The sequence below is a fragment of the Struthio camelus genome, chromosome 3 (assembly GCF_040807025.1).
Source record: "Struthio camelus isolate bStrCam1 chromosome 3, bStrCam1.hap1, whole genome shotgun sequence".
NCBI lineage: Eukaryota > Metazoa > Chordata > Aves > Struthioniformes > Struthionidae > Struthio > Struthio camelus.
Window position 1 is genome coordinate 30,697,818 of NC_090944.1, and position 18,061 is coordinate 30,715,878.

At 41.2% G+C, this 18,061-nt stretch overlaps 2 protein-coding genes across 12 annotated transcripts in view; one reads left to right on the forward strand and one right to left on the reverse strand.

Moving 5' to 3' along the window:
* Positions 1-6,606, reverse strand: part of ERICH1 (glutamate rich 1) — a 106,110-nt gene extending 99,504 nt beyond the window's left edge. For all 9 annotated transcript variants that reach the window (XR_011140083.1, XR_011140084.1, XR_011140082.1 and 6 more), the window contains exon 1: positions 6,478-6,606. Coding sequence is in view for 5 of the 9 variants with exons in the window: in XM_068937288.1 (XP_068793389.1) it covers positions 6,478-6,499 (22 nt within the window). In the remaining 4 variants the exon portion in view is untranslated. The remainder of the gene's footprint in view (positions 1-6,477) is intronic.
* Positions 6,607-6,815: 209 nt separating this feature from the next.
* The window catches only part of DLGAP2 (DLG associated protein 2), a 465,625-nt gene continuing 454,379 nt past the window's right edge, over positions 6,816-18,061 (forward strand). For 2 of the 3 annotated variants that reach the window (XM_068937311.1, XM_068937314.1), the window contains exon 1: positions 6,816-7,014. In XM_068937311.1, the coding sequence (XP_068793412.1) occupies positions 6,997-7,014 (18 nt within the window). In that variant the 5' untranslated portion in view covers positions 6,816-6,996. The remainder of the gene's footprint in view (positions 7,015-18,061) is intronic. The other variant, XM_068937312.1, reaches the window with a different exon arrangement.

The window sequence follows — 18,061 nt, forward strand, 5'->3', positions numbered from 1 at the left end:
GGAGATAGTTTCCTCAAGAACATTTCTGTGGAGAATGCCTGCCATGCACTTTTGGTTACTTGATTCCTTTTCTACTGTTCTAAATGACATGTACATTCTTTCGACAGGTAAGGTGGGAATGGCTCTCACTCTTCCAGTTTCACAATTTACTTCACTTTATATTCCACATGACATAGATCAATTCCCTCCTGAAATGGTAAAGCTATTTTTATATATTTGAGTTGAAAAAGGAGAACTCACACCTACAGTCTAGAGATCAAATAGCATAAGAATTCACTTTTCTACAAGGTCGCATGAATTCTGTGTTTGAACTACTAGATGCCAGCTGTACGCATCTCAGTACAGTTGTTAACCAAATGTCATGGGGAGCTGCAGAAGCTCAGATGCTGTTGTTTTTAAGTCTAGTGCGTAGCACTAACTTCACCACCTTAAGGTTTGTCTCAAGACCTCTCATGTTATTCTCACTGAAACAGCATCTACTAGCATCCCATGTCCCATCAGACATTACAATCAGATGCTAAATGCCTAGATTTTACTCGTCTTATTCTTTATTACAGTTTGATAACTGCATAGTGTAAAAGGGACTCCAGTTTTGTGATTAACGTAGCACTGCACAAAATGTAGGGTTCCCTTTATCTTTTCATCTAGTGCTATCTAGTCTTTTATATACGGAAAAATCACCTTGTTCCCTGAAACTTCAATAATATGCAGTCCTCCTGGCTTTAAAGCAACTTTTGAACAAGAGCAACTTGCTTTAGTATACATTTCTACATATGTTTATAGGGGAGATAGGAAGAAAAGTAAAGAATATAGTGATGTCATATCCCATACTTACACATTCATCTAAATTAACAAGCGAGTCACAATGGAGGAGTTATTTTATACTTTCACCATTCAAAGACTGATCTGTGTGCATACTGGTCACCACAGCTCATGGCAATCACAGATACAAAATAAGTAAGTTATTCTCTACAAAAACATACAGGCATTTGTTTTCTCTTGCATGATCTCTGTGTCACATTGCAGCTTCTAATCAAGATGACTAGTGTTACAGCTATCAGCATGGCTATCCGCACGGCTGTGTACTTCAAGAAGAATCCGACTAGTAGATCATGCCATCCTGTCTTACCAAAGGCTTTGGAGATCTCTCAGTAAGCCACCTTAATCGTGACTGACTGAGAGATCCTAGACAGCTAATAAACCTGACATAATACAGGAAAGAAATCGTAAGAAGCCACATAGCCAACATAATGAGAACATCAGGATTTTATTCCAGCAGTTCCCAAGAACTCTGCCTGCCTCTTAGTGGAACCGTGTTATACAAGTGCTCTTACCAGAGTCCTGGGAAAACAAAGCATTTTCATCATTATTTTGGTTTGTGCACGTTATCCCTGTTTCTATCCTTCCTTCACAACACATAACAATACATTATTCATACTATGTAGTTATCTTGACCCCACCTGGCACAACCAAACAGGTCTCATTCAAAATATTGGAAGGTATTTCACCTTCCCTTACTAAAGCTCAGCTCTGCTGAAAAGAAGTAATTGTGGCTACTCAAAAGTAGCCAACTTTGAATCATAATAGTAAGAGACTTTATTCCAATCTTAAGACAGAAGTTGGAGGAAAAAAAACAAAGCATTGAGCTTAAAACATCATCCTCTTATGTACACTCACCAGTGTTCTTATAGCCTTTAAGCATAGCAGCCTGTTGTTTACATGGTTTCACTTCACATTACAACAGTAACAAAACTGACAGCGTCCTCATAATTATGAACGAGGAGCTGGAATTAATATTCTCAATTAACACTAGATAAAAAATGACTATAAGGACACTCATGATTTACTTCAGAAAGGAGAGGAAACAAAAGTCTCTCCTCTTGCGCCCTAGACACACATTACAGTAGTCCAATTACGTGACCACGTATTATTTTGTTTTGCTCCTGCTATGACCCATGCCTTACTCAGAACAGAGATCAATTGCGTGAGAGCATAAAATTAAGGTTGCACAAAGTTATAAATCTGATATTTCTTAAGAGCATGGCTGAATAATCTCTTTGATCATTAAGTCCAGTCCCCTGCTAGTGTATCCATAAGCTTTCTAAATTCTGCAAAGTTTAAACCTTACTTCAACCTGAAGAACCCTTACCATGCTTTATGCATGCAGAAAGAAAACAGTACATGCCCTAAAGCAAGCATCAAACCATATGTGGGCTAAAGTTCAAAAAATAGCCTTTTATTTTTGAGCAACTATAGTGAGAATTTTCTAAACCTCATAGGATTCTTGTTACGTTCCAATTCAGGAGCATCTTTGGCATCATCAAGTAACTTTACAGTAGATGCTGCTGATAACACAGAGAGCAGAAAAAGAGTATTATAATAGCCTGAAATATTGCCATAGGAATAGCTGAAATGCTGGATGACCCTCGCCCCCCCAGCTCTTAGATTACTGAACAGAAGGGGGAAAAAAAAAAGAAATTCTAAAGAGACAGTCTGATCTCTCCGCTCAAAAGAAACTAAAATGAAGTTTAAAATAATACCATAGGGGGAAAAAAAAAAAACACAAACAAACCACCTGGTAGGGGCAGCACATTGATCATAGACAAAAGTTCAACAACGTCTCATTTAAATTACATGGCAAAGGAATCTTCATATAATATAGAAGAGTGCAAATACAATCAAATGTCTACATGGCCTTCTCCAGGGAGTAAATACAGTATAATATCCTACGACTTGAACATTTCATCATGACATAATACCCAATAACTTCTGCATACCTCCCCATATCTGTATATAATAGAAAACAATACAAATATCACATCCATACGAAGGATTGCAATTTTTAAGAAGAGAGGATTTAATGTTTTTATTTGCTAATTATGAACTCAGAAAGGAGTTTTAATATAAGCCATTATGCAACCCTTAATAGAAATGTAAGCCTCTAGATACATGGTTTTCAACCTTTTGAACAGCAGGTAACTGAAAGCTTAATAAAGAAAACATATTGCCTATTAGACTTTTTTTTAAAACAGACTATTACAGATCAGATTCCAGGAATTTACTGACCACAGCCTGAAAACTAGTGTTGTTGGGTGAAATGCTTCACTTGCTAATTATTTTAAGAAAATTAACTTTGTAAAACAATAGAAGTGTATAGACCTAGAAATATCTTTAAATAGAGCCCAGTCTACCACTTGAGGACCATACCATCTCACTGAAAACTAGAGAAGAAAAACGCCACAGTATCCTTTCTAAAAAAGTAAATATAAGGCCACATTATGTTTGGCTATGGATTTTCAGCTATCTGCTAGTATGAGCTATCCTCACAGACGTTCTAAGTGCAAAGTCAGTGGGTCTACCACTTCTGCCTCTTCCTTCCTTACCATGGCGGCCTGCCTCCCTGACCAGATGACTCATCCAGGCACAAGCAATGAAAGAAGGCCTATGAAAACGAAATTTTGTGTTAAGTTTTAATGGCAGATTCAATTACACTTGCCCTAATGTAGCTTCTACATTTAATTTCAAAACCATTGCTATTAGCAATTTATTCAAGTGCAAATCAAATAAAATCTAGATCTTGGCTAACAAGTCTTTGGTTACTGAAAGCAACATGCACTATTAATTCCTGCAAAAAGATTAGGATACCTCTCCCAGAGGAAAAGAAATCTGCATCTGGCATCAAATTCCACTTCTAATGCTTGTGGCCTTTATTGGTAAACATATACGTCTACAAAAAAAAAAAAAGGCATTCATCCTTAAAAAAAAAAAAGTTCTTAAATTCTTTGTAAAAACAGACTCAAAGTGTTTTCCAACAAATTATATAAAGATTTGAAAAAAAAAAAATCAAGATCTGCAAGAAGTAAGGTTAAACAGTTAAGAACAGAAAAAAGCACGTTATGTTTATCTACAAGAGCTAAGCATTTTCTAATATCTGAGATTTAGTCATTAAACACGCCTGCCCAACCCAATCACAGTTGCATCCCTATAGAAATATGAGCCCAATAAACAAGTGATTTTACTCAAAGAGGGCTAAATAGCATTCCTTGATGCAACACACTCTACACAGTTAAAATCTCTTGTCATCTATTGTTGATGACTTTCAGTTGACCAGCGTTGATTTCCAGTTTACTCTCTCCAACAGGAAAACTCTTGTAGTACTGCTACATTATCCCCTGTGTTGCATAGCAACTTTTGTAGCAGTGATTTTCATCAGCAGTTAAGGTCAATAGTGTATAGTGCACCTACACCGATACCTTAATTCTGGAACATCAGGCTCATAATATGAGCATCATCTCAAACATCATCTTAAGGGCTCTAAGACAGTGTTAACACAGTTGAGACAGTGCTATCTTGGAACTATGCACATATTCAAGAAGGAAGGAGTGAGTAATATGGCTTTAAGATACAATTGATCATGTTTATGAACTGTGAATTCAATAGTTCAGTGGGGGTAAACATCCCATGAGTAATATATGTCAATGAGAACTGCTACTTCCTCTAGCCCGTTATTTAACGTCAGTGTATGAGAAACCAAAAATAAACAAAAACTTTGCAGTTTCTCAGTCACAGTTGTCTAACCCATTCCTGGCAAATCAAACCTTAAATACATTTCACTTTTACTGCTATCTTCCTGTCTTTTAGTTGTTTAGATTTTCTCTTCAATGAAGGTTAGCCTTACAATCTACAAACTAGAGATTAATTATGGCCCAGGTCAACGCAAAATTAAAAACTTTGGCTTTCATTTGTAACGTGGACAAAAACCCGTCTAAAGCATTTTCAACCTTCTCCTACAGATCGGACCAAAAATAACAAATAGTATCTGAACTTTCTTTTTAAGCCCTTCTCTGCCATACCTATCATTTTTTGTCTCTTAGTATTTACACAATACTAAGTCAACTGTTTCCACGTATGCTATTCGCAGCAGCAGAGTAATGTTGTGATCTCTTCCAATCTTATTTCATCCCAGGGTGTCTGCAGGGCATCCCATCATCCCTGTATTCCTTGCTATTTTATTGACAGTCTTAAGTCATTAACAATGATCATTCAATCCTTAGAAGAACTGAAGAAAATATGAGTGGTTTCTAACTTTGTACTGTAAAAACATTCACTCAGCATGATCATTTTAGCCTTCTCTTTCACTCAGACAGAAACAAGCGGTTTTTTATCTCACCTTTAAACTGAGTGCTTGGGAATTTGCTCTCCCTGCTCTCAGGGAGTCACCTGTTTATTTACATGTGAAGAAACCATTCTTCCCAGCTCACTGACTTTCTTCAAGACATCAGTGTGCACTTCTCTGCCTTCTGTCAAAGACAGTCTATACTATGCGCAAAACAGTTACTCCATTACCCACCTCTATTACCTGCAATGGAGCTGCATCTAAAACACAGAGACTACTACTCCATTTTTATACTCCCTTCAAAACTTCCTACCACTAACTACTTGCAGCCAGCCAGCAAGTAGTTTATACATCATCTCTTGGTGCTCAGTCTCATTTTCACATTCTCATCCTTGGAGGAAGGATTCGCATTTCAAGATGCTAAAACTTTGAAAATTCAAAAACCAGCCAGAAAATCATTACAGAAGGAAAGTATTTCACTTTTACAGCTCAGCTCTACTCAAAATCCCTCAGAGAATAAGACAGCACTTATCAAATATCTCTACTTGTATCATTATGCTATCCCTGCTCAAGCCAATATCTTATAAAGCAAAAAGTAAAATCAAACAGACAAAAAAAAAACATAATCCAAGCAGAATTTTATTTTTTGGCAAATGAATTGCATTGGCTATTTCAGAAATACACTAACAAGCTTTAAATAAGCCAAACTATATGGTCACTTACAGGAAACAAGAGTGCATATGCATGGGCATACCAAAGAAAAGGTTCATCTTAAAATAATTTGCGATTAAAGAACTAATTTTACTTTACTTTCTTCTTCCTCAGGCACCAATAGGCATCAGGAATTTTCTCGGCTGCCTCTGAGCCAGCAGGGCTCAGAGAAAGGGACACAAAATTAAGCAGCACAACGGCTGCCCAGACAGCCATGCCCGTCCTGGCCTTGCCAACCTGACTGCTCCCCGCCTCCCCACACAGCACCGCCTCAGAGTCCCGCAAACACGACCCTCGAGGGCGCCTGGCTGCCGCCTCGCCCGCTCCCCGGCGCGGTCCTCGGCTTCCCGCTCGCCCCACGGCCCGCCACGGCCAGCAAGGGCGCCGAGGGGGCGGACAAGCGAGTCCCTCCCCCACCGCCGCCGCCGCCGCCGCCGCCACCAGCAGCAGCAGCACCCACCACAGCGCACTCCTCCGGGCCAGAAACGCTCCTCCGCTGCGACCGTTAACCCGCCGCGCCCCGCGACCGTTACCTACCCTCCCTCCCCCCCGCAACCAGGCCACACAGCCAAGGCCGCTCACCGCCCTCAGCCCCCAGCCCCAAGGGACAGGCACGGCCGCGGAGACACCTCTGCCCAGCCTGGCCTTACCTTCCCTCCTGCTCAGAGCCATCGCCCCAGGCACACGGCTCGCCCAGCGACCCCCTAGGAGGAGCCCGACCTGCCCCGCACCGCCCGGAGCTCCGCGCTCGTCCTCCTTCCGGCTCGCCGCCGCTCCTGTCGATCAGCGGGAAGAGAGGCGCGCCATTGGTGGAGACGGCGGAGAGGCGGGGCCGAGTCTCCTCCCGGGGCCGCCCGGCTCCGCCCCTCCCGGCCGGCCGGCCGGCCCGCGCCGTGTCCGCGGGTGCCGGCAGGGGGAGCGCGGCTGTGCAGAGCCGGCGGGCGCCGCCGCCGCCGCCGCGGGCGCGCGCGGGAGGGGGGGGCGCGGGGGTGTCCGCGAGCGGCGAGCGCGGCGGGCAGCGCGCGGGCGGAGCGGCGCGGCGCGGCGCGGGGGTGATGCGGTGCACGCGCCGCTCCTCCGCCTCCCGCTCCCGCCCGGGCGCCGCGTCCGCCTGAGCTGCCCGGCGAGCAGCCCGCTCCGCACCGCTCCGCTCCGCTCCGCACGCTGATATGTCAGCGCTGAAAAAGGTAAGGGGCGGGCGGGGGCCGCCGTCGGGCCGGGCCGCCCGGCGGGCGCGGGGCGTCGGGGCTGCGCCCGCCGAGGCGGGGCGGCGGTGGCGGGGTGCCGCGGGGCCAGCCGCCGGGGCCGGAGCCGTCGGGACGGCCGGGGCGGCGGTGCCCCGCGCCCGGCGGCTGTGCCGGCCGCGAGTGGGCGCGGAGCGGACGGCCGCCGTCCTGCGCGGCGTGGGGCGCTCGCCTCGGCGGAGCCCGCGCAGGACGGCGGCCGGGGGAGGCGAAGCCCCGGGGGCGCGGGGCTCCGGGCGGCCGGGCGGGCCGGAGGGAGCAGCGCGGCCGCCCTCGCGCGGGGCTGCAGCAGCGGCGGCGATTTAAACCTTAGGAGAGCGGGGTTTTTAGGGCTCTACGTGAGGAGGGAGCCGGGGAAGCGCCGGGGGGAGAGGTGCGGGGACCGAGCCGCCCCCCGGTTCTGCCTTTCCTTTCCGCCCGGAGGGGACGGCGCGGGGGACGCGGTCCGTCCGCGGGGCAGGGCTGCTCCGCGCCTTCTCACAGCCCCGGCGCGGGGGGAGCGCAGCGCAGCGCCGCGCAGCGCGTCCGCCGCGCCCGCTCCGTCCCGCGCCTCGTCCGCGGAGGCCGCGGCGGCTCCGCGCATCCGCCGCTCCGCGGGCGCGCAAGGCGCGGCGCCGCGCGGAAACTCGGCGAGCGGCGCCGCGGCTCGTGGTCGTGTGTCCGCGGGGGCGCACGCCCGGCTCCCGCCGCCCTGGCAGGCGGGAGCGCCCGGGGCCGCCGGGGCGAGCGCAGACGGCGGGCGGCTCCCGCCAGCCGCAGCGCGGTGGGGCTGCCCGCTCCGCACCGCTCTGGCCCGCGGAGGCGGCCGGGACCCCGCGGAGAGGGTCGTAGTTACAGCCGGCTTCGCGGGGCACGTCCGGAACGCGGTGCAATCGCGGGTAAAAATAAAAATAATAAAACTGCAGCTCTCCTCCCGCCCGCGCCTGCCTCCCAGGTGCGAGCATCCTGCCGGCGAAGCCGCGGCCTGGCGCGGAGCCCCGCGGGCGCGGCCGGTGCGCGGAGCCCCGGCGCCTCGGGCGGACCCGCCGGGGCGGCGGGGAGAGCGGTCCCGCGGGCAGAAAATGCCAAAGGGAGACTCGTCCGGCTTCGTAACCTACTTCATGCGCTGTTAGTGCCCCAGTTTTAATAGCGATTTCGGTATGCTGCAGCTTGGCGTTCACTTATAAATGCACACGTAAGTGGTTCACACTCAACTTCCCTAAAACTTCGAAGGGTTTTTAATCTTTAGCTATGAGTCTCTTGTTGTTTCCATCCGTGTTTTGTTACAGGCGCAGGCTTACACTGGTTTAATGTGTCTCGGGAGCAGGTGATAATTTGAATCTCCTCCAATTTGGAGCACTTAAAATCAAGTGCTCCAATCACTCTGGGTGGTGTGAGCCCAAGAACAAGGCTGTGAAACTGAAGTGCTCTCCTAATTGTTGGAGTGTTTTGTATATATTTCTGTGTACTTCAGAGCAGCTTCAGAAATGGAGCGCTAACAAAATTCAAAATACTGAATACTTGGAGTTAGTTATGTAGTACCTGACTGGAAGCAAGCGTGCTTCTGGGTGGAAGTGTCTCTTGAATGTGATTAGTAAATCCAAGTGCAGATGACAGAAATCTGGCATGGGCTCAGAGTAGCTGAAGCCTTTGTACCATAGTTTAGGACATGTCAGGGAAGAGTGTTAGTTGTACTGGATTAATGTAAGAAAGTGACTCTGGAGTAGAGCAGGTGAAGGTATTATTTTATAATGCAAATGTATTTAAGATAGCTGCATTATATATCTGTGATCAATTTCTGTTTCATCCTTCTGTTTTATCTGGAAAATAGATAAAATTGGAATAGTAGAAATTCTATATTTCTATGCTTTCAGCAATATAGCAATTATATTTTCAAAGTCATTTCCAAGTAGATTACACAAAGCATTTTCTTTCAGATTTGCAGGTTTAAATTTTCCTGGATGTAGCGATTTTTACAGTGTTAAACAGATTTTATCATTTCTACTTAAAAGGTAGTGTGTCCCCCAAATCATTCTGCATGCTTCTCAAGATGTCTGGTTTCTGGTTTAAAAGGAATCAGAAGATATTTAACAGTTTCATTAATTAGAATGTTGTACCTTGGAGATTTCAGTCTGAGTGCTATAGTGAGACCCTGTGTGATCTGACATAATATTTCTAAGTTAAAGAATGCATTTATTATGCCATTGTTCAGTTAAACATAAAGTAAAAACTAGGGCTGTCAGATAAGTTTGTTGATTATTTTAACTTTTCATTTTAGTACTATAAGGTGATATTTGCCTTCTAGTTACGCATGTATCCAGTTTCCACTAGAACAATGCAAGGCATACCTCTTGGCTACCTTTTTAAAATTTGTAGACCCTCTTTGAAAATTATTTTAATATTTGTTATAATTTTTAATTATACTAGGAAAGAAGGCATAAATTCTTTAAAGGGGCACTTAAGAATCAGCAAAGACTACTTGGCAGAGGCATGGAGGAGAATGTGTTGTGTGTTTGTACTGTATCGACTTGCGCGGTGGAATCCAAGCTTTGCGGAGTCTGTGGTGGTATTCCTAATGGCTTAATGGAATCGCGGTTTCACATTTATGTAGGGAAAAGTCCCACCAGTATTAAAAGTGATGTTGGCTATGGCAAGCTGTTACTAAATCGACTTCTAAACAGTGTTGGGCACCTCACAGTCCATTATGATTAACTAATAATTGTATTCCAGTAAGGTCCAGGGTATGAATTAAGTTAATATTAATTAGCAGGTGTAATACTTGAACAGTTGTTCTACCTGATCCTGAGTAGTGCTTGGGTATTTAATTTTCACTATGTCTTAACATCATGTGATATCCTTCCCATACGGTAACCTCTATAGGTTTCCCTGAATGTTGACTGGTCAAGCTGCCACTTCACAGTCGCAACATTTTATTTTGACACTGGATGTTCTAATGGAAAGTATTCATAAATGCTGCCATAATGACTAAATTTCAGCTTGATTGAGAGCTTTATCTGATGAAATTATGGAAATTGGAATAATTTATGGGATCATTTCTGTGGTGCTTAGCAAAGGTGGCAAAATGTTATTTTACATCTGTCTTTAATAGCCAGGAACATTCCCTCCCACCCCCACCCCCTTTTGCAATTACACGTAGTGAAAGCAATTTCCCTGTATAGCTATGATAATCCTATGAGTAGTTTTGGTAATAGAAAGAACATTGAAATAAACCTTTGTTTTTTCTAAGGTGTACCATCAGGGGGCCCTTTCAAACTACATCAGTCAAACAAAAACAGCTGCTCCAGTTCTACTGCATGAACAAGACAATTCTTATTAGCTGCTCCAGTCCCTCACGGCAATGAATTAGTTTATTTAACCATGCATGGTAAAACAGAGGACTGAGTATCACTAACGCAGAAAGTTAATGTTAGCTCATCAGTTATGATGGTGTTTAAGAGATGATTTCAATTCTTAGAAATATAATATATCGACCAAAGTATCCCATCTGAATCTAAAATATTGTACTTGTTAAATAGGTGGTTTTGTTTGAATAACTACAGGAAAAAAAAAAAAGTTCAGTTTGCCTTGCAAAAATTCATAGGCGTCCACGAACCATATGGCTTTCTTACCTCTAGAAGAGAAATACATCTATGCATGGCAGATATGGCATGTCAACAGCTATGATCAAATGTAAGTAGAAGCAGGCATGGGTGAATCAGAATCCCTTTTAAAGTAGACCTGGCCGAGACCACAACTTCTCGTATTTCGGTCCATAAATATCTCTATTAGAGAATTATATTTCCTGAAAGAGATTATACATCATCACAGCTAATTTATGTCATAGGGGCCGAAATGAATCATTAAAGTAAAATAAGTACTTTTCCTATTATATTTATTTAGGAAATGCCAAGTAGCAGTTTATGTATTTGGTACACACTTGTGATGAGAGGACGGGAAGTACTGAAATCAGATTTCTCAATTGTTGTTTCTACGCGTGCTCATACATTCGATCTCACTTTGTTCTCATCTTTTTCTCACCCTAATTTCTTAAACACTGTTTTTGTGCATAAAAGTTACTCATTTGCTACACATTTTCTTTCTATGTTTTTCATATTTCTCTGTCCCTGCCAATATTGAGAACAAAATGAACAACAAAATCCTACCAATATGGCGTTAGCCTTCAGTGCTTTCTCTTTTCATTTTTTTTTGTGATTTTTATAACCATATATTCCTACTATTTTTAAGTACTTTTTTCTTCTCACTTTTGGCAGTAAATGTAGTACACGCCTGCAGTCAACTGAGATACAGTAGGTATTCTGTAGCCAAAGGCTTTTATGTCACAAGGGGAATCAGTATCTATTGTCTTCAGTAGGTATTGTTACATCTATGTCTAACAAAGTAAACAGATTGGCAATAATGAAACGGATCAAAAAATATGGTCAAATATAAATCGAACATGATAAAACCTTTAATTTGGAGATGCAGACTGTACATATGTACAGGTAATACAAGATGTATATGTGAGAACTTGCTATCTGTCAGTTGCTCCCTTTCTTGGGTCCTTCATACATGCTCCTTCTCCACCCAGATCCTTCCATCACTCTTAATCTTATATCCCCCCTCTTGAATACCCTCCTTCAAATGTAAATTTGTCACCGTGAAGGAAAGAAGAGAGGTTTGTCAGATTGACCTGAGTTCAGTTTGAACACTGAATGAGTTATTGCAAAGTAGGTTTTAATCTAGCACACTCAAAGGTTAAGTCTTGATAATAAAGTTGGAAACAGAGTTAGAAAGGAAAGAATAAAATTAAGAAAATGCAAATTTAGGAAGGATTGCGTAGTCGTCATTTAGGGCATCTGATGCATATTTCACTGTGGAAGCTGAGAGGCTGGTGCAGCAACGGTCAGCCTCTGGCGTGCTGCTTTTCAGAGTGAAAGCTCTCCTGCGCTACCCTAGAGAGGCAAGCAGGTCAGTACTGAGAATGAAGATTGAAAACATTTTTTTACCTACCTCCTAATTTTTTTGGCTTTTTATCTTTTAATTTAGGAAGAGTTATGATGTTATATTTTCAATAAGCTCTAGAGGTGAGTGGGAATGCAAATTAATTGTTTAAGCTTGTCTGGAATCTAATTGCCCTTAACATGCAAGAGTGTTTCAGTAAGTTGATTTCCTACACTAGATTTGTTTTCATGCATAGGAGGTCAACTGAATTATATTGCTGTGGTTCTTACTTACGGTATAAAACTTTTTAATGGCTTAATGATATTATGTAAATTACATATCATAAAAAGTCACCAAGTATCCAGCAATTCCGATACTCTTGCAGTTGGATAGGCTGATGACTTTTTATAGAAACTGTATCCGGTATTATTAATGATGTAGATAATCAATTTAGCATTTAAGGAAGCTTTATCCAAACCATTTCACCATTGCATTGTCATTTTTAGAGCTCATGTAGCTGCAGGGATACAGAAGTGTATTTTTGTATTATTGTATGTTTTATTGGTAGTGAGGAGTGGAAAGAACTTCCCAGTTTTCACGCTTTCTTTCTAGCTTCACAAGTAGCCCATAAAAATAGCACAGAACAAATAGCTTCAATAGCCGCAAGTGGGAGGTTATTTTTGACCCTGTTTTTCCCCCTAAATGGCAGGCAGTAGAGAAAAAATCTCAAGAAGTTACTACACCATTAATTTTCTTATGGTGATCTATAAATGAGGGGAAGGGGAAAGATGAACACCCAGAGGATCTTTCACTCTCACCTTCTTATTGATTTATGGCTTAATAAGTCGTTGGGCTATAAAACTACAGAGTATAAACACTTTTACTCAATCGAATTTGTCTGAACGGAGTCAAAGTAGGAGGAAAAGATGACACTTCTGCTTCATTCACGTGAAGTGAAATTCTCTCCAAAGAGAATCAGTACAAGGCCTACCTTGTATCCTCTGCACAGCAACAGATTTCACCCTAAATGAAGAAATTCTTTCATTTTAGTGATTGATAACAATTATCATCCCTGACAGGTAGAAAGCAGGGCACAGCTTGCTTTTCTTCCTCTGGTCTCTCAGACTTTCAAATCCTGTATAGTTGAAGCTACAGGAGGAATCTGGACTTCTTTTACACCAGAAAAGAAACCAAAGTTAAGTTTCTTGGAAAAACTTGTGCATCTGTGTAACTTCTTTATTACTCCCTTAAACAGGCTTCCTCATGCTAACATGATGTAGATGAAATAATATGTAGGTTTTATAATGCTTATTTGTCTTTTCAAATTGGGGCATGGAGACGTTATGTAGCAAGAAGATGTTCTGAAGGAAGGAGTATTAATATCCTCTAGCTGGGAAGACTGTGGGCTCCCGTTGGTGAGAATGACACAAGGTTCACCTTTCCTGTGAAGTAAAATTCAAGCCTCTTTGATGTTGCTAGCTCTTTCTGGCTGTGGAACATGAAACTAACTTTATCTTTTCTTTGATGGCAACTTGTGTCTTTGTCATCCAGCATCTGGCCTGTTTTGTGGCTGACTATTTCAGGGTTATCTATGCCATAGTATTTTACTTGCAGGTAAGACATATTTAAAAAGTGTTGCAGTTATACATTGCAATTTGATTTTTATTTTCAAACTAAAATGTTCCACTTGTGCATTTAAGGGTCTGTTTACAAGCAGCGTCGTTTAGGAATAGTTACTGTCGTTTGTATTCATGCCTCACATATCAAAAATTAATTTTCAAATATAAACAAATTATTGAATTTAAGAGAATAACTCTGATATTGAAGAGACTTGCTTTAAAATAGCTAACGTAAGTGATGTTTTTTGGGTAGTTAAACAGGAAGTAGCAAAATCATGTGTTCAGAAATTAGTTTTCTGTCTTCTTGCTGGAATTCAAATGATAAACAGAACTATTGTTTTTCCATAAGTTTGAGTAGGCTAAGGAGTAGGCTACGTTTTAGTAGACTAGGAATGGTTCCTTCACAGCATATAATTTATTTAAACTGCAATATACTATGACTTGTAGGTTAGAATGGTTTTGTCACAAGTATCTGCAGAAAGCGCTTTACAGCATTTTACACAGAAAATGCAGCAGAGCGTCTGGAAGTGCAACATTGCTTTTACTATCTGTCCTGAACTGCATTTTACTTTAGAAGATATCCCATCTTCATGTATCTTCTTTTTTATTGATTCTGCAAGAGGTGAGTATGAAATGTGAGCTGTCTCAAAAGAAATTTTGATGAGGCTGAAGAGGGATATAATTAATTAGGATATCCTAATAATATTATTAGATAGTATAAAAGTAATTTGATAACACTTTTTGTAAATGATAATTCAGAATTTTACTACTTCAAAATCTCAACGTATATGATACTTCTAAAAGAGAAAGCTGCGTTGTCACTACATTGTTTTTCAGCCTCATTCCTACCTCTGTAAATTAATACATTCTTATATAACACTGACCTCTCTGAGGAAAACTTGGACTATTTAATACACTTCAACATTTGAACTGCAGTAAGATTTAGAAAGTTGTGCATTACGTTATGAATTCAAAGAAGTGTGCTTGACCTTTGAAAAGAATGAAATAGACGATTAAAGCGTTGCAATACATCTAAATAGTTAAACTCAATAGTTTGAAGGCCTTTTACATTTCTTTTCAAATTAAGAAATGTTACATTAGTTTTAGATGTTTCCCAGAGTGTCTCTCTTTCTCCTCCAAGGGCCAAAATAAATTGTTAAAGGTTACATAAATCAGTGGAAATATCTTTAGATCGACCAGCGAATGATCATCTCTAGCAATATGTGTTCATTCTTGAGATCATTTATAGTGCAGTAATGTTATTTGATATTTTTTCTGAGTTTTCTTTTCTTTTTGCCGTATATTTTATTCCTCCTCTTAATAACTACTATATTTCAAAATCATATTTTTTTTGCTGATGCTTTTGGAGGTTATTCATGCCTTAGTGAATGTCTCATAGGATATATTAATATTGTTATCTTTTAGACCAGACAGGTCCTTTTTAAGGTGGAAGTCATTCAAAATACTTCTGTTATAAAGCATAATTCTACTCTCAGATACTCCTTTTAGTGTATAACCGAGAAAGTATACTTACTTTGCTAACCAAAGTCAGGTCTCCCATTGATTCCCTATGAATTTCTATTTCTTTTACTTTGTAAAATTGTCTTGAATTGCAGTCCTACAAATGGTGCAAAAGGTGAAAATATAAAGCCAAGAACTCCAGTGTATACCAGACTGTAGAATTCTTTTTTGATCAATTAAATACAAAAGATTCTCCCACAGAGCTGCATGATATTCAGACTACAGTCTTTTTCAGGAGCTTGCCTGGCACCTCTTTGTAGATGATCTGCTATTTTGTTGCATACCCAAGTAATAAAATACATTTTATTTTTCTTTGCAGTTTTTTATGAAGATAACAAGTGCATTTCTTTAGCTTGCTTTAAAACCATCTTTTCCATCTGTTTATTTCTTTAAATTACATGTTATTATTTTAAAAACTTGGTGAAATTCTTATTGATTTTGATGAAATTTTGTTTAAAATGTTCTGATAATTTTCCATCTGTTACTACACAGCATGTATATGAACACTGAAACTTACCAAACTGCCAAATGTGATATGCAGGAAACTAGAGGATGTGTGAAGACTTACATTGTGATTACAATGTTGAAAGACAAAATTTTGCTTGCCTGCTTGAAAGATCAGTGCTACAAGTGAAGTTTATCATGTTAACATTTGTATTTCCGTGTACTTAATGTTGCAATATATCAGCTAACAGGTCATATATTAGAGTAAGCCAAAGTTAATGTTAGAAGGGTAGCCAAAGTGGAAAATGTTATGGAAGAGTTTTAGGGAAGTACTGTGATGTTGCTTGGGAGTAGAAAAGGAGTCAAAGCATCAAGGGTATAGAAGAAAGTGTCTGAATCTAATAGGAAAACCAGTGAAAAGATCTTAGACTTGCAAACTTCAGTATTTTTATGTGTACAAGGTAAAGCTGCGCAGACTGTAGAACCTTCATCAGCATCAAATAATGCATGTTAATATGTGAAAATGTTTTGACAAGCCTCGAATTGTGAGGTAGCTATCAGGTTGTGTTTCTAGTGTTCTTTACTTGGAAATTATTTTTCCGTAAAATAGGCTAACTGGTTCAAAAACCAGGAAAGAAAACATGATACCATTCGTACTTTTCTCTTCCGTAATTCCAGCTACTGATGAATAACGATAAATGTGCCTCTCTTTTTTGACAACTTTCATTGGGCTGGTCTTATTTACCCTGAAGAAATACTCATCAGTTTATTGTCATGGCTTACCACGAAGCTTGACTAAAGGAACAGAGTTTTCTTGTTTCTGAATTTGGAGCACAAGGAACAAAGTATTGTTGGAAACCAGATGCTTTCCATGTGAACTCTCTTCTGAAAGACATCAGTGTCATCATTAATCTTCACTTTTTCAGAGCAAAACTTAAAAACAGCTTCTTCAGCCTTGTCCTCCCTTTGTAAATACGTCCAGCTCCTTTAGTCACCATCAACAACAAAATGTCATCTGAAAGAAGATCTGCAAGAAGTACCAAACTAAACAGCAACATATGTTTGTGCAAGATGTTCTGGTCATGAAAGAATGAGGAATATGCTGAAAACTTCTTGGTGCATATCCTTTGAAACTGCATGTATGAAAATGTTCATTTCCATCCAGTATTCCTATTTTTTGATTATAACTGCTAATACTGTATGGTGTGGTCTAGAGGATTTTATGCAAATAAATCAATCAGTTAAGAACACTATATTGTCTTAACACAATGCTGTGAAAACTCATATACTGTAAATTTATTAAAAGATGAACTTTTTATATAAGCAACAGATTATGATTATACCTAAGCATTTAAATACCTGTCCACGAAGGACAGTGGAGAAAGAATTAAGATTGCAGCCCTAGCAGTAACTTTTGTATGTCTTTAGCATCATTAGATTTCACAGATATTTTAACAATAATTTAAATATTTCCACAGGAAAAAAAGAAATTAAAACAAAAGAAATGACTAAAACAAAATAAAACAGTGGAAATTCACAAGACAAGGTAGAGTTAACAAGTTAATATGGAGCAATTGCAAATTAGTATTAACACAGCCATTGTGAAGATGAAATTTTTCCATATGGAGACACTTAATTGTTTCTGAATGTATGGAAAAACTCTCCTGAGTTAAAAGGCTAAAATGGGATAGGCTGGAGTCCTGTAAAAATTGAAATATGATACAGTATCACTTAGGAGATATTCATTAAAATATATTTTTCTCATGCATGCTTCAAAACTTAGATTTTTTGCTCAAAAATGAATTGAAAGAATTTCCCGGAATATGTAGCTTGTATAAACAGGTAACAATAATGTTTTTGCTGTGGCTTTCAAAAATAAACAATGGAAGTGTGGTTAACTTATCCTACAGACATTTTCAACAGACTACTTGGAAATTTCAGCTGTTGCTGAAGTGATGTATTTGTGAATTCTCTTAAAAACACATTCCACCTGTGTTTATGTATGAATCTGGGCCTTCGTTTAGTTTCTTAGTGCAGTAGAAGGCATTTAGAGGACTGAAATCTATACTTCCATTTATGGTGTGGGTGCTGTGAAAACTGCAGGCTTGCTTTGTCTATCCGTACTCGATTTGGTGTCATTTGAATCACTCTGAGGGAGAAAGGGAAGTTCTCATTTTTGACACAAGGGAGTGTTTCAGCAGGACTGGGCTGCGCTAGAGACTTGCCCATCATGACCCAGCGCTGCTGGAGGTGCCACGACGCACGGCAGCGGCCCTGGTGGGCAGATGGAGGCTGCATCCCCTGGGCCATAGCCTGGAGGCATTTTAGGCCCCCTAGGGTCACCCTTTGGGCCTTCAGCCACTGCGCCAGAGGGGTCCCCTGAAGCCCCTGTGCCACATCTACCAGCTTGATGCACATCTGCCAAACTCAGGTGTCGCAAAGCTACTCAAATAACACTAGACGCCTATTTGCAAGCAACCGAATCG